At 46.0% G+C, this 17,049-nt stretch overlaps 1 protein-coding gene across 4 annotated transcripts in view; it reads right to left on the bottom strand.

Annotated features, from left to right (window-relative positions):
• Positions 1–17,049, bottom strand: part of LOC114799398 (netrin receptor UNC5C-like) — a 123,748-nt gene that overhangs the window by 45,015 nt on the left and 61,684 nt on the right. For all 4 annotated transcript variants that reach the window (XM_028996019.1, XM_028996018.1, XM_028996016.1 and 1 more), the window contains exons 2-3: positions 16,714–16,944; positions 5,662–5,805 (exon numbers count right to left, since the gene is read on the bottom strand). In XM_028996019.1, coding sequence (XP_028851852.1) covers positions 5,662–5,805; positions 16,714–16,944 — 375 coding nt within the window. The remainder of the gene's footprint in view (positions 1–5,661; positions 5,806–16,713; positions 16,945–17,049) is intronic.

A 17,049-nucleotide genomic window follows, 5' to 3' on the forward strand; every position in this document is an offset into this window, starting at 1 on the left:
GTCTCTTCCCCCGCCTACAGCAGACTAGCAGGCCGGGCATAACTAGCAAGCCTGATCTCATGAAGTCTCAGCTGCCATTTTAACATCCTTCCAATGGTCCTAGTGGTCAGATCAACGCGGTTTTAACACAATCCAGAGCCGTCCCCATCACAGACGAACTACACTGGTCACTTCCTGCATAATAAAGACCAGTGTTGGCAAGTTAGTCTGGATCTGTAACACACTTTTCAATGTAAAACTTTTTTTTTTTTTTTCAAATAATACACTTTATTGGAACAATTTAACAAATGAAACTGTCAGAAATCCACCTGCATAACTACAATACCTCTCTGTCCTTCATTGTTGAGCATTTTTAGGTGCTACTGCCCAGATCTGCTGCATGTGCACATCATATTAAAATGTAAATAACTCACTCGCTCACCCACTTTCCATAACCTCCCTATTCCTGCCGCAGTGCAGCCTGTAAAATTATTACTGATTTGTAACCCCTTCCACAAACCATTCAAGCAATAATCATATTTTAATATTTACTGCCCAACACTGCCCAACACTGATCACTGATCAGCAACTCCTACAGTGTGCCGTCTGATGGCCACCATAGACCACTTCCTTCCCGATGACTCACTATGATGTGAGCCACGAGTGTTCAGACCCAACACACGGCAATCATTTACAGAATTATGATCGCTTGACATGCGACCTGCATGAAAGGCAAGAGCAACAGTGTAGTCTGATCCTGGCAATTACCCGTAAAGACAGCCATTACTGGCAATATTTTAGTCATTTGTTTTACCTTCTGATTTTATTGGAGATCTGTCTGTTTTGAATCTGAGGTTAATAGAATTATTTTTAGCAAAAAAAGCTGTAAATATGTGTCCATGTTGTGCACCAGAGACACATGAAGCTGAAATGAAAAAACTTCATATTAATTATGGGTTTATAAAATTCGTTTGAGGTGTTTTGGTGCTTACTGATATGTTTTTTTTTTATTGTGATGAAATGAAGGTTCATCAGTAAAAACTAAATTGCCAGTAGTTCCATGATTCTTCATTTCCCTCCTCCAATTATAATGAAGCATGCTTTTTACCACCATCACCAAAACGCCAACTTTCCCCAGTAAAAAGTCCTGAGAGGATTCTGGGATTTCCAGGCTTGGGTGGGTAGCTTGAATTAATTGGTCATATATCTACAACTCTGGCCTGGAAAAAAAGCAATGTTCATCAACTTCAGGGTACCAGGCAACAGCAGCGAAGTCCTCCGTCCTCTGGGTAAAAAAAAAATAAATAAATAACGGAGCGGACGACCAACACTTTTTATTTTTCATTCCATTATATATAACGGTGAGTTGGAAAGTGGAGTTGGAGTGAAGTGAGTGATTGTCACATGTGATACACAGCAGCAGAGCACACGGTGCACACAGTGAAATTTGTCCTCTGCATTTAACCCATCACCCTGAGTGAGCAGTGGGCAGCCATGACAGGCGCCCGGGGAGCAGTGTGTGGGGACGGTGTGTGGGGACCTCAGTGGCACCTTGGCGTGTCGGGATTCGAACCAGCAACCTTCTGTTTACGGGGCCGCTTCCTTAACCGCTAGGCCACCACTGCCCACTGTATATATACACATACACACACACACACACACACACACACACACACACACACACATTTACATTTACATTTACGGCATTTATCAGACGCCCTTATCCAGAGCGACTTACAATCAGTAGTTACAGGGACAGTCTCTCCCTGGAGCAACTATAGGGTTAAGCGTCTTGCTCAGGGACACAATGGTAATAAGTGGGATTCGAACCTGGGTTTTCTGGTTCATAGGCGAGTGTGTTACCCACTAGGCTACTACCACACACACACACACACAGTCAGTCCAAACCTCAAACTGTTTCATCCACCAGAAACCAGCAGGCTCGCGCCTCCGTGTTCCGCCTTGCCGCCTTTTCCTCGGGCTCCTTGCGTACACGCCGCGCAGCTGAATGTAATTACGCTAAGTTGGTGTGTTCGGCTGCTTGTCACCCAGAATTATAAAACGCTACAGCAGTGGGGGGGGGGGGATGGGGGTGCGCCGGATGCTACAGGGCTTGGCGCCCGGAAACAAATGTTAACCGCACAAGTCCCCCTCGCGTCCCGATCCCAGGTCGGGTCACCGCCTCGCATCAGTCCGGCCCCGGCCCGCGAATCAACTTTTCCGATGAAGTGACCGCGCCGGCAACAACGTTTCCATCCCGCTCGGAGGGGGTGCGGCCCTGGCACACGCCCACTACACCCAGACACCCCCGCTAAGCGGTAAACCCCGAGCCGCTGTCTGGGTCGGGGACGTGCGATACTCTCTGTAATCACCCGATGACTGGCTTCTCCGTTGCCGCGCACTTACAGGGAGAGCGATGGTGACAGGGCAAATCGGCCCCCTCTCCCAGCAGCACCCTGCTCCGGCGCGCCGCGGTGCTTTTCCGTGGAGAAGGCTTGATCTAATGGCCAAAATAAATCACCGGTCAAAGAGTGTGACCCAGCCAGAGAGAGCGTGCGGTGGCTTTCCGGCTCTCAGCGCTATTTTTCCCTTTTAAATCACAGAGTGGTAATGCACTCGCCATTAATTCACGGCGTGAGTTTCCTGTAGCGGCAGGACAACAAATCACGCGCCGCAATTAATATCCTCAATCGTGCGTGTACGAAGGCCAAGGCTCCTGCCGTTTTATGGCTCGAGCATTGATCACCATCCGGCAGCAACAACGGGCACGTTTATTTAACGCCCAACGTGCTACTCAGGCAATGAATAAAACGTCTGTTTTAACGGTAATAAAACCGACGGGCAGGATTTCCGGAAAGAGGAGTCAAGTTCTCTTCCAACAAGAGTAAAGAAGCAGAACCGTCACACGAACGAATGAGGAGTCTCGACATCTGACATCATTATCATGTAATATGCATAATCCACGAATAAAATGTAATATATTTAATGTTTTACTATAAAATCAATAAAAAAAAACTGTAAAATTAATCGTTAAATCTCAAGACCCAAATCAATGCCTGAAATTGTGTAATAAACAATAAACAGTCAAGCATGCAAGACTTTTAACATGAAGAATTATTAATTTTCATTGTGCAGTCCTAAGCAGTAGGCTTCTTGTATCTTTCACTGCAAAACTAATATTGATTGACAGCAACCCACAGATTATTGTGTGTGTCTCTGGCAAGCCACGCAATGGTCACCAGGACCAGGACCCTCACTGGCGTCCCTCTGTGTGATCGTCTGAGCGCGGTCGCCCATAAAATATCCCAGAGTGACGGCTCCACCATGGAGTACTGACACAGGATCAAACGGAGCAAGGACGACACCACACTAACAGGCAGGGAGGTTTCAGCAACGATAATCGGGGCCACAGCAGACATGAGGAACTTGACAGTACGGACAATTGTCCTATAGACATTCTGACTGGAAGAGCTGGAGGACATGATGATAGTAACTAGGCTTTCTCATGACCTCCAGATGATGGATTGTGGATTTGACAGTAAAAGCCTCCAGAACAGAGGTACAGTCAACAGAGGACCATTCGGCACACTCAATACCCCCAGAATCACCAGACAGGTTGGCACCGTGGTGGCTACCTTCTGGCCAGGAGATCTGGAGCTCACCTTAACTCACAAGCCATTCAGAGCCATGAAAATGGTTTCTTTGGATCATTTTCATCATGATTTGGCCTTAACAGGGGGACCATGCATGCGGTAAACGCTGCGTATGGTGATGCGCTTGCTGTGTTCGGGGTTGTGCTGTGCTTGTTTACTGTATTTCACTCGGCCCGTTGGTGAGTTACTCTTCAATGTTGTTCAGCGTATCTGTTTCCAAAGAAATATGTGGGATTGCAATGTGCAAATTTACCCTCGGTTTATTCGGGTTTATTTTGGTCTCTTCCCATACTGCCATCAGGCTGCAATCTGCTGACAGATCTGCGCTTCAGCTTAACCACTCGGCAGAACAAAGATGGTGCTTACCAGATCATGTCCTCTGCGCCGCGTAGGAAACATTCTCAAGCACCAGATCCACTAGAGGACACACACTACAGCATGACAACAAGATGCCATTATTATAACGTCAGGCCTACTCTTCTATTCCAACACCGAGCAGTAGCTCCACTGCAGCTGCCTACAAGACAGGACTGAGCAGGCAGGCGAACCTTCTATTGACCTTCCTCCAGTGCCTATTTAGAAAAAATAAATGAACGTAAAAGTCTTTACAAAACTTCAGTCTTGCTTTGTACCTTGTTTTTTCAGACGTAAGTAACAGAAAACCAATCCTGCAAATATTACCTCTTGTATATAGGGAGAACCAAAGATGCAGGTCATCAGATCATCAGATCACCTCACATATGCTTCAAGGAAATGTCCCCAAACAGAATATATGTATTTGCAAGAACTAAATAATAAGAACATGAATTTCGTGAAATAGTGTGTATTTGTGTGTGTGTGTGTGTAAATATATATGCATATATGCATGTCATGAATCTGTCTTCGGGATCTGGACATTTCAGTTTCCCTTCATGTTTCATTATAACTTTAGAACTCCGCTAAGGATGTTCCTGAAATGAAGTAGGGAGTGTGCATCCCTGCCGTGGCCATGGTTGCCTCTCTGAACATGGTTGCCTCTTCAGTTCAGGCAGTTTCACAATTTTTTTTTTTTTTCACATTCATGTTATTTTCTGATGAACTGCTGTGCTGTTCATCAAGCCCTTCAAGGGCCAGCATTTCCAGACATTCTCTTGTCCAGACAAATAAAATGTGGCTTGTAGATACGCTCCATTACATTAGGCTCAAACCATCTGATCTGGTTTTGCAATAAGCCGGGGTAAATGTCATCCTCCGGTCACCTGACCACAGCATTTCCCGAGACAGAGAAAAGACAGACATGTACAATCAAACGGCCTGTTTCCCTTACAGTCAACAAACATGGCGGAAGCCAATATGCGCCACCACATCCCCTTTGATGTCACTCTGAGCAGCACTCGTCCCAGCCTCGACCCCTTCAGCACAATACGCGTTACGCTATCTCGCAATTTCACACCTCCCTGAGTAGGAGAGAGAGCGCCACTCGGCTGAAAGAGGCGGCAGACGCCTGCTTCTCATGCAGGAGATGAAGGGCCCAGATCCTTCAGGAGCGCGGACCATGATTTGGGAGGGGCTTGGATTTAGCTGCACTTTATGCAAGCGAAAAAAGAAATAAATAAAGTGGACTTTATAAGCGTTTACCGCTGACTGACACACTGCTGACTCGCTCAAACCATGGTGCATGTTTAATGGAGCCTGGAACACGTTTCTGCAAATGTACAATTCACTTGGCCTGTGGTGCATGGCCAACATCCAACACAAAAGAAAAGCACAAGTTACATAAATGTATATCTGTGTGCAGGAACATGCAGTGTGTGTGTGTGTGTGTGTGTGTGTGTGTGTGTGTGTGAGTGTGTGCGAGTGTAGGTCTTTTTATTTAGTGTGTGACATTTCAAATTAATCCACCTAAACCCATAACTATTTTTAATCTGAATGTAGGTTTAATCCTCTACACACACTTTGGATTTTGGCTTTTTGCAAAGTACCAGCCAGTGGTGGGATACAGGCAGCCACGTGCGGCGATGAGCGTCGGTGCATCGGATGCGGCACTCACAGGCGATGCGGACATGGGCTTTGCGGCTCTTGGTGGTTCCCGCAGAGCTCCAGGCCACACACTGGCACCAGTAGTCCTCCGGGCCGAAGAGCTCCTCCACCTGCTGACGGGAGATCTCGATGCTGGCCTCCCGCACCACCAGACCTGCGGAGGAGAGAAGGCGCCGGTTTATTACCTACTACAACATGTACAGGGTTTCTGCAGGTTTAGGGAAGACAACATTAAGACCCTGCATTGGGGTCGTCAGCTACATTTGTTTTCTGAGTTCTTCTTGCCACTGTGAAAGCCAGATGCTCTTCTAAAATACCATATTAATTGAATTTTATCTCAAGTAATATATTTTTATTAGATATATTCATTTTCCTTCCAAATGTCTGTAATTTTTTAGGCTTTGTCAATGTCTCATATTACCTGTACTTCAGCAAGCCACGTTGGTTTCTTGTCTGTGAGTGAATTCCATGCACACGCTTGAACCCGAAACATGATTGGCATATTATTGACATATTGAATTTGAAAAAATCTATGTAGGAACATACTTTTCCTTCCTCACTGGGGTATTCCTGATTCAGTAATACCAGAGAGCGTTTAAAAAGAAGGAGCACTCCCACTCTCAGGACACGTCCACCGGCGAGTGCAGAATTTAGCCATCCGGCTCCATACATGACTGTTTTCTATCAGGGGCCCGGATGGAAAGCTCTGGCAGGCCGGATGTGGCCTGAAGGCCACCAATTGACAATCACTGGCCTACATTCACTGCTGAAACACCCCGTCCCATGCACAGCCGGAAAATGACTATTTAGAGGTTACGTTCAAAAATTTTATTGGGTAAGCAGTATTAATAGGATCTTTAAACTTGGAATTTTAATTACTAGTCATTTTTAGTTGTATTTAATTTTGGAAAATCTAAGACTAATTTTAAAGACCATTTTAAAGATCCGCAGATACCCTGCATGTACAGTTATTGATGCATTAGTAACAGTCCAGAGTAATGGAGATGCATTTCTATACCAATCTACAGCCAACCGGATTAAACAGACCAACGGGTCGGATGTGGCACATGGGCCGTAGTTTGCCCACCCCTGCCTCAGAGTCTCTGCACAAAACTTTTCACAATTCACTCCCCTTGTACCCTCACTTTAAAGGATGAAAAACTTGCTTTTCAGTGCTAGTGGAGATACGTCTGGGTCACTTTCCAGCCCACAGATTATGAAATAGGTCAACCTAGTTTTTTTTGGTCAGAAAAAAAAAACGTTCTGATTTATCTCCTAGGTTTAAACATTACATTTGGGCTTAGAATGATGCGTTTATTTTGGCTCCACAGCTTATATTTTTTTCACGGTAGCATTAGACCAATGGTGAGGAGATGATCGGATCAGCACAAACCATCCTCATTTTCCATGGTCGATATTTTTTATTTTATATATCTCAAGCAGCATTAAGGTATTCAGTCTCCAGTTCACCTTTTGATGCTAACAATAAATATTGCAATAATATAAAAACCATAAGAAAATCTTGAGGAGTTCCTTGTGAAATATGCATTTGGGGATTTCTTAGCTATTAGGATGAAAGATACGAAAAGCGCTGATCATATTTTAAATGTTTATCATGATGCATTGCCATTGTTTGCGCAAATTTGAGAACATCTAAATTATTCAACTTCAACTCCAAAGGTACTGCATTTTCCTCCAAGACCACAACAACCTTGACTCCCTGGTGACCTTCAGTTTTTACCATTTTAATAAAAAGTTCCAATACGCGAAAGCCTGGTAAACATCTGAGAACCACAAAGAGAAACCTTGACCACAGAGACACAGAGAGCTTCTCGCTGAGGGCGACTTGCTTTAATAAATAAATGAGCAAATAACTTGTTCATGTGCGAGGGGCAGGCAGCTTTTGGAGAATAAAATAAAAAAAAAAAATCACAGGAGGCCCGAGTGCGCAAGACAAACACTCCCGCGCTCCTGCTTGATGAAATTCCTCTCCAAGGTTGAGGTCGAAGTGTTGTTGTGTCTTAGCAGGGCTTTTAAGCTAGAACCGAGGGGGAAGGGGGGAGGAATGGGAGGCTGTTTATTTCAGGTTCAGGAGATGTACAGCGGCGCTTCACGGTGGAGCGGCTGCAGAAGCTTACAGCTCATGCAACTTTGAGAGCCTGAGAGGTGGAGAACCTCACATCTGGCGAGGGGGTCCAGCGGAGGAAGGAGAGGAAGGCGAGCCGGGGAGCCGGGGAAGAGGAGAGAGAGGAAAGTTGGGTCGCTGGAGACCCGGGCGACTTCAGAGACGAGAGTGAGCTGCAGAGATACTAACGCGCCTCCTCTCACAGGGGAACAGACACACACACACACACACACACACACACACCTTTATTTGATTACTCTGTAGCGCTGCTCAGGGGCTTTATCGCGCAGAAAACGGCTTCAGAAGTGCAATAGTGCCGTAGAGTAAACCAAAGGCTTCTGATATGAGAACTTCAACCAAAGCATGCAAACACACACACACACACACACACAATCTCTGGCTGACATACACCTACACCGCTCTCTCTCACTGGTCACTTTTTTCAAACTGGTGCCATCCACTTCGTTTCAAACTAAGCATGGGGCTTGTTGTCTAGCGTAAGGTCAACGGCATCCACAGGATTAAAAAATTCCAACAAAAACAATCCGCTTCTTTTCAAAACCATTCAAAGCCGTCTGGGCATCAAGGTTATGGTTTTCTGATAGCCGTTCTGCTGCTGAGGAGCATGCGGTGGTCTTTGACGTACGTTCCATTTAACGATGTGCAATTACAGGTGAAACGGCGTCGTGCTGTTGTAGTAGATGCAGTATGTGGTTTCGCATTGTCCTGATGAAATTCTTCCCTAAAATCATCTGGAAGGGAGCATAATGCTACATAATGAAACTTTTGCTACTCTAAAACTGCCAGCATTTATAGGTCTTCCCAAAACATGCAAGCTGCCCGTACCGTATGCACCCGATACCATCAGAGATGTTGGATTTTGAACTGGACGCTGATAAGATGCTAGCCCGGAGGGCATGGCGCCTAAATGTCAAATCTGGACTCGTCTGACCACTTTGCCACTTTGAAACAGTCCATATCAAATGAGTCTTGGCCCACAGGATACAATGACACTTCTGGACCAAATTTTCTTCTTCTTTCAACATCATCTGAAGGCCAGAACACCACGGGTATCTAATTTAGGTCTTCGGCCTTGTCCCTTTTGCAAAGAGATATCTCACTTTCTCTGAATCTTTTCATGTTATGAAGATGATGATTTCTGCAAAGCCTTTGCAATGTGACTTAGAGGAACGTTGTTTTCAAAGAATCCCACAATTGTTTTATGCATTTGTTCCCATATTGAAGAGCCTCTTTACTACTGAAAGACTAACACATCCCTTTTATAGCTAATCATGCTAGAGACTGATATCAATTAACTTAGCTGTTCTCACAGCTGGATCAATTTTCAACTTTCTCACTTTTTTTAGTCATTATTTGCCCCTTTTGGGACCCTTAGCAGGCATCATATTTGAAATGTTAAAGTGAAGTGATTGTCACATGTGATACACAGCAGCACAGCACACGGTGCACACAGTGAAATTTGTCCTCTGCATTTAACCCATCAACCTTAGTGAACAGTGGAGCAGTGTGTGGGGACGGTGCTTTGCTCAGTGGCACCTCAGTGGCACCTTGGCGGATCGGGATTTGAACCGGCAACCTTCTGATTACGGGGCCGCTTCCTTAACTGCTAGGCCACCACTGCCCCACTAGCAGAGCCAAGACGAAGACGATGAGCTTGTTTAGTTGATAAAGATGTACAATTTCCATTTGTTATATTGTCTATGTTCTGTTGTCTCATGTGATTTGATGCAAGCTTGCGATATTTTGATTGAGCTTGATGATTGACACTTGAAAGCTAAAGTGAAGTGATTGTCATTGTGATACACTGCAGCACAGCACACCAAATGTGTCCACTATTTTCAGTCCCTCACCCTAAGTGAGCAGTGGGCAGCCATGAAAGGCACCCGGGGAGCAGTGTGTGGGGACAGTACCATGGTCAAGGGGAGCTCAGTTGCACCATGCCGGTTTGGGATTTAAACCCATAACCTTCCAATTACGAGTTCACTTCCTTACCCACTATGCTACCACTGCCCAATAAGAAGACAATCAGCCCCCTCAAGAAGATCATTGAACCCATGCCTCCAGGAGGGACATGGACTACTTCATTTAAAGTCATGCCCATAATAAAAACGTCATTAAAGATTGCCTTGACCTTACACTATCGATCCTGCCTCATGCCTAGCGCACGGTGTCACAAATAGTCCCCATAGAATTACATTCTAAGACACACATACACTGACTCAATGTCACAAACAGGAATAAAAGGTCTGCACAAAAAGAGCACCGGCCTTGATAACACAGAACAACTCCACACCAATGACAAATAAAACAACAACGAGACAGGAGGAGTAATATTTAACTGGAAAAAATCCATAACTTGATCAGATAAACCAACACAGTGGTCTAACACCAGTGCTTCGTTTTAAATTGAAGCAGCTTCTTCTCAAGTCTTCCCTGAAAGCCTTCAGCCATCTCGTCTTGTGAGGACGACCACAGATCATTAGAATTAAACATGTACTTTACTCTCCTTCAGAAGAAACCCTTCTCTCTGCTCTCAGTCCACATGAGACAGCCGCGTTAAAACAGGCCGAGAACAGAGGGGGAAACACAGAAGAAGATTGGAAGATTGAGAAACTGTGTCGGCTCTGTTATGAAAATGATCCTTAGGGGGGTGAGAAGAACCTTAAAAGCCCTCTCTGACACAAAGCACGTAGTAAAAAAGATGAATCCTTTCAATTTTTATTTTATTTTTTGTTCTGGAACTCTTTAAGAGTCTTCAGAACGCTCTTTACACCCCCTGATGTCAAGAGGAGGGAACCGAAGGGCTCACTCAGTTCCAAGATAAAAGGAACGTATGATAAAAGAAGGAAAAAGTGGAAACTGGAGAGGACTTAGGCCCGGTGTTGGGTTGGGGTGAGGTAGCCGGAAGAAGAATGAATGAGGGAGAAAGAAAGCGAGCGACACAGAGCCACGTCTCGTCATTTGATTTACCATCGATCTCCATCGGGCCGAGAGGACGGGTCGGCGGCCAGCCAGCCATCCTGGGATGATGCATGGAGACGCCGCGCATCAGAACCAGCAGTGGCAAATCACACGCCGCCGCACGCTGACACAACCTAACTGACCTCATTTATGAACCATCACGGCCATAAATAATTCAGCCTCCTGATTCCCACGGCATTGTGAGTTAGTTCCGCTGCAACGGAAGGGTGGTGACGGGAGAAAAAGGGGGGAGAAGAGACAGAATAATCAATCTGTCAAATCGGAAACAGGAAACGTAGAGCAAACAGATCCCCAAAACTCCCCCGAACTAGTCACCTGACCTGACGCAAAGGCACGTTTCGGTTCTTTTTGCCATCTTGTCAAACGTAATGAATCGAGCAGATGCTCCTCGGAGACCCGCGTCCCCGACATTACACTCCCACTGAGGCTTCTTACATCATTTAATGCTGGATTCCGAGCGGTAAAGGTTCCATAAAAACCGGATAAATGACGAGTTTTGAGGCGGTAAGTGGCTGGAAACGCGCCGCTGTGGGTCGAGCGTGTCTACTTGACCTCCCCCGGTAAAGCAGGACGCTCAGGGGCCGCTGGCACTGAAGCCGGGACCCTGTCAGGCGTCACGGGACGACGATCAAAGCACCGCGGGTGCCCAGACAGCCCCAGTGTGAGCGATGCGTTATTGTTGATACGCGATACCATCACAGGGCCCCACCGGCGGCTCCGCCCGACATTTAACAGGTGCGCGGCGGAAACAAAACACGCCAGTTTGACCCTCCGTGTGACATGAAGGTACGAGAGAAGAGGCGGCTGGAAGATCAAAGGCCCTGCTCATCCTGTGGCATCTGGAGGGTCGGCGGCAGCAGCCACCCGGTCGGAAGTAACTCGAGGAGACAAGCGGGAGCTCTTCAAAAGAGCGAGGTAACGCGGCGTGTCCATATATACACATTTCCGGCTGATGCGCCGCCGCTGATGACAGTGACCAGGACTTCCAGGTACTTCTCCATGAAACATGTATCATCTGGACAGAAGAGATGCTGACCTCTGATGGAGTGTGGAAGGAGCCCAAGGGTTCCGGTGTCACAACTCGGTGCTCAAGGGGGAAGGAGGTACAGGAGCGGGACATGTTAATGGGGGTCATCAGTGATGAAAATAGTTCATATTTAGCACAGTCAGTAGTCAGTAGTTTGATATCCGCTACTTGAACATATTGGATCTTAGCAACAGCTGAATTGCAGCAGAAAAGTCACAATACCCATCATGTTCTTCTAAGGCAGAGATGACTACAAAGAGTCTCACGACAACCAATCAAAAGCAAGGTAAGGCCGCCTACCCCTGTTGTATGCACGAGAACAATGCATGAGTGCACCCTGAACTTTGATTGGGTTAGAAGCACACAATTTAAAAAAATGTAGAACTTTGTGACTCTAATCAGAATCCAGTTCATCTAACCAATCTTTGCAAAAATGTTTCTACATTTTCATTTACGGCATTTATCAGACGCCCTTATCCAGAGCGACTTACAATCAGTAGTTACAGGGACAGTCCCCCCCTGGAGACACTCAGGGTTAAGTGTCTTGCTCAGGGACACAATGGTAGTAAGTGGGATTTGAACCTGGGTCTTCTGGTTCACAGGCGAGTGTGTTACCCACTAGGCTACTAACACCCTTCTAGACCCTGAAACGGAGCTCACCCTCCTAATAAGATGCAGCGGCTGAAGAGCGAATAGCATGGACACTTCCCCAGACAGAAAATGAAGGAACCCATGTAATCTGAGGGATCTTGTGCAGAAGCATGTGATTGGTCAGACAGGAAATCCATTTAAAGGGAAATGAATGAGGCCAACCAGGCAAAGTTAACCCCTTGCTGTAAGCAAATTCTTTTTTCTTCCTCCAGGAGTTCCAGAGTAACGCTGGAGCACAGATAACACACTCCATCTCTCTCCTCCTCTCTCCTCCCCCTCTCGTCAGCTAATCTACTTCTCTGCCACGGAGAGCGATAGACACGGAGCGGGAGGGAGACAGCGCCGGAAAAAGAGAGTCAGATCACTTTCCTGCTCCCTCAAATGGCTATTGAGCGCCAGCTCTTATCTGTGGTTTACTTTCAATCAAGGGGAAATTAGAGAGGAGGCCAGCGAGGTGCTGCCAACACGCCACCCCACCCCCACCCAGCCGCCCAGAACCCCACCTGGGTCTGACAGGTCGGCGTCGGGTTTCCTGACCACGCTTTCCAGACATGGGTTTTCCTGACAGTGCGACAGGGAGCAACAGCAAAACATCAACACTCCTTCACCTCACTGTCCAAGGCCATGGAGATCCCCCCAGGGGCTGCTGGGAAGGTTTGTGTGATGAACCGTATGAAGGTGAAGGATATTTTCATCTTCCATAGTTTTTTTTTTTTTCCTTTATGAATGTTGCAAAGTTTGACTCGAAAGGTCACTGATCTTCCTACAAACGCATTTTCAACCAATAAAAAGCAGATGCAGGTCAACTTTTTATGAAAAGCGTTGCACAGGCTGAAGGTGTGGTAGCCTAGTGGGTAACACACTCGCCTAAGAACCAGAAGACCCAGGTTCAAACCCCACTTACTACCATCGTGTCCCTGAGCAAGACCCTGTAACTGCTGATTGTAAGTCGCTCTGGATAAGGGCGTCTGATAAATGCTGTAAATGTAAAAATGTAAATGTGCGGTGAAGAGCGCAGGGGGGAATAAAATAATAAGTAAATAGAGAACCGTGGACATGGAAGGGACTGTAAGTGAAGGAATGAAACTCTGGGGGCGGCCATGTCATTATGCGCAACAGCACTGCCTTCATTGACCACAACCGGCCGCCAAAGTGGGAAATTGAGTTTGCCGCGTGTCCCCCTCTTTAATAGTTCTGTTGCGCCGAGAGAGGACGGGACTTATCAGAATGGATATGGCAGGCCCGTCTGGGGACCTTCTGAGTCCACATTAACCTCGAATGACACTGCCGCCTCGTCCCCTTGATGAAAAACGCTCCGCAGCAAGACCGGTGTGTGTAAGCACGAGCACAAACCAGCAGCATCCGGAGCGCTGCCATCCACGCCGATGCAATAAACACTCAGGCGGCAGCTTTATCGAGCATGAAGTGGATAAATCCCTCCTCGGCGCGGGCCCAGTTCCGCCGTAGCCGGAATAAAGTCTGACGTTTTTTGGGGTGCCCCGCGTTCACCTCTGCAGAGTTGAAACGGTGTCTGATGAACGGAACAGCTGTGGAGATGTCACCTTCCCATGGTGCATTTCCAAGCTCTTGCCCAAGAATTCATTTGTTCTGCACAAACAAGCCGCATCGGGAAGGCGACAGTAACTGCCTGCTGTGTCAGGATCAGGAATTTAGCGGCACATACACAATGCAATTAGTTCCCCGCTCCTCCATGGGAAAGTGTCAAAAACAGCCCAGCTGCCGCTGCCACTGCTGCCAGTCTGTCATAAGAGAGGTACAACAAATGACGAAAATGATGCATGAAAATGAGGGTGGAACCTCCAAAAAAATACATATTCTGCTCAGGCTGCACAATGTAACCAAACAAGTAACTAAATAAATATCTGCAGTTTAATATATATAGATGGTCACTTCTCTAAAGTCCGATTGGCCTGTCACCACATGTGATGTAAAAATTTGTCTAATTATTTAACTCTTTACATTTTACATTTTTACATTTACAGCATTTATCAGACGCCCTTATCCAGAGCGACTTACAGTCAGTAGTTACAGGGACAGTCCCCCCCTGGAGACACACAGGGTTAAGTGTCTTGCTCAGGGACACAATGGTAGTGAGTGGGGTTTGAACCTGGGTCTTCTGGTTCATAGGCGAGTGTGTTACCCACTAGGCTACTACCACCCTACACCCTAACTCTCATATGAAGAACTATTTTAAAGCATTTTAAATATGACACAGTCATATTAAACATAAGGTCATTTTCAATCATAACCTAATCAAACTGATTATTTTAAACGTGCGTGTTTTCATTCCATACTATATGATAAACGCACATTTATAGAGTAGAGCGTTAGCTGGGAAGATGAGGGAAATTCTTTAAGATTCTTTAAGGTCTAGAGCGGAACCCTAGATAGAACCTTCCTTGGCTCTCCTTGGAAGACTAATGTTCTGACCAGCAAAGTAGGTAACAAGTGTCCAGCCAAGGATCCATGAACAGAGATATGGGTCCAAGATGATATATTCACATCCAAGGACAACATTTCAATTAAGCTTGGATACTTGTTGGAACGCGTTGAACCCCCAAGATGACGACAAAACACAGTCAGTGGAGTCCTCTCATCAGTCTGTGATGCCCCCAGAGGTCCCCCAATGCCTTAAATGCTCAAATTTCAATTTTTTTTTCAAGCATGTTTGATGCCATTGTGTGGTCAGGCGGCTCCACATCCAGAGGATGTGAACCTCTGGAGGGAAGCTAATGTCATATTGGAGTCAGATGAAGGTCACACCTGGAAATGAATAGAAAGGAACCATGTTTTTGTGTGATATACAATTTGTTTTTTCCAGCACCCGGGGCATTTTCTTTCAAGGGGAGCGCGGGCGTGGCATTATGTTTGTCAATGAGCCTCTTTACACAACACAACAAATAGTCTTCTTGAACTTCACCACCACAAATTCATTCACCAACCCATGGGGCAGTGGTGGTTAAGGAAGTGGCCCCGTAATCAGAAGGTTGCACCATCCCCACACACTGCTCCCCGGGCGCCTGTCATGGCTGCCCACTGCTCACCAAGGGTGATGGTTAAAAGCAGAGGACACATTTGGTTGTGTCACCGTGTGCTGTGCTGCTGTGTTTCACAATGACAATCACTTCACTTTCATATTCACTTGAATCCAGTATCACTGCCCTACATACAATTTTTTATGTATACTCAGAATGCTGAATATATATTAAATATTCAGAAAATGATAACATGATAACATGCCTCCAGTCTTTGTGCCAGCATTGTCCCTGTCACCTGGTCTGTTTCCTGCTGTGTTTCATGTCTTGTTAAATCCCGGTTTGTGGTGAACCAGAGAGCCACCACCACTGTTACAACTACAGCTTCAGGGATCTTCAAGTGGACCAGTAACATCATTATGGACACGTAATCTAGACCATGACACTGGACTACATCCTGGACTTCTCCAACCCTACAACTGTAGGACTTATTATTATATTGTACAAATCATCACCAGCCCTGCACTGACACCATTTGCAGGCTCACTCTACCCTGGAAGGGGGTCCCTCTCTGTATCACTCCTTCCCAAGGTTTCTTCCTTGCTTTTTTTCTCTCTCCTAGAGTTTTTTTGTGTGGAGTTTTTCCTTGTGTGCAGAAGGGTCAAGTGTGGGGGGTGTCAACTATAGGGCCTGTCAAAGCCCATTGAGACATACTGTATGTGATTTTGGGCTATATAAAAAAAAATGTTGTTGTTGTTTCAGAGTGGTGCGTTGCTGTCCTCCCAGCCGGGACTGGTAGCAGAGCTACGTGCCATCAAGAAAAGTCAAATTCCAGAAATGAGGAAATAGATAGGAAATTGTCTTCTATTTGTAAGGAATTTTTGGCTTCGTTATTTTATTATCTTGTTAAATTTCTTCTGAAGAAAAAGCGTAAAGGAGACTGAAATGTTTGTGTTTGGGTGAAAAATTCCTCATGAGCTATGTTAAAATTGTGCTGTTCTGTATTGTGGATTTTCATGTACGCTCTGAACACACAGCTCTTCAAAAAGCCTCGATGTTCTACATTTTTTAATCATGAAATGCGTCTCTGAAAAGGCAAGGTTATCTTTTACCCACCGCTTCACTTTAATAGGACTAAGTAGTGTCAAGTGCACGTAAAATAAGATGACTTCCTACTCTATCCCACTCTTTCTCCTACCCGGATTGTTGCCATGGCAGCCGCCGCGATCGTGCTTATCCTTGTTTGGTGGTCGTACTCACCCGAGGTCTCGTCCACTCGCTCTTCCACAGTATGGTCCTTCTGATGGACCCACTCGCTGTTGCACTTGAAATAGATCTGTGTGGCAGGCGTGGCCTTGCAGTAGAGGTTGACGGGTTTGTTCTTGACGATGTAGGCCTCCTCTGGCTCCATGAGGAAGTGGGGCAGCGGCTCTGGAGGGTCTGACGGGAAGGTCTCTGGAAGCTCTCCCAACCCCAGGAAGTCATCGTCCACTACAAGTGGAAAAAAAAAATTGTCTCGTGATCACTAACCCCCAACATTAAACAATGCATTGACTATAAAGTATTAATTGTTTATACCGAATTGGGGAAAAGCTT

Source organism: Denticeps clupeoides, chromosome 11 (genome assembly GCF_900700375.1).
Source record: "Denticeps clupeoides chromosome 11, fDenClu1.1, whole genome shotgun sequence".
NCBI classification, from domain to species: domain Eukaryota; kingdom Metazoa; phylum Chordata; class Actinopteri; order Clupeiformes; family Denticipitidae; genus Denticeps; species Denticeps clupeoides.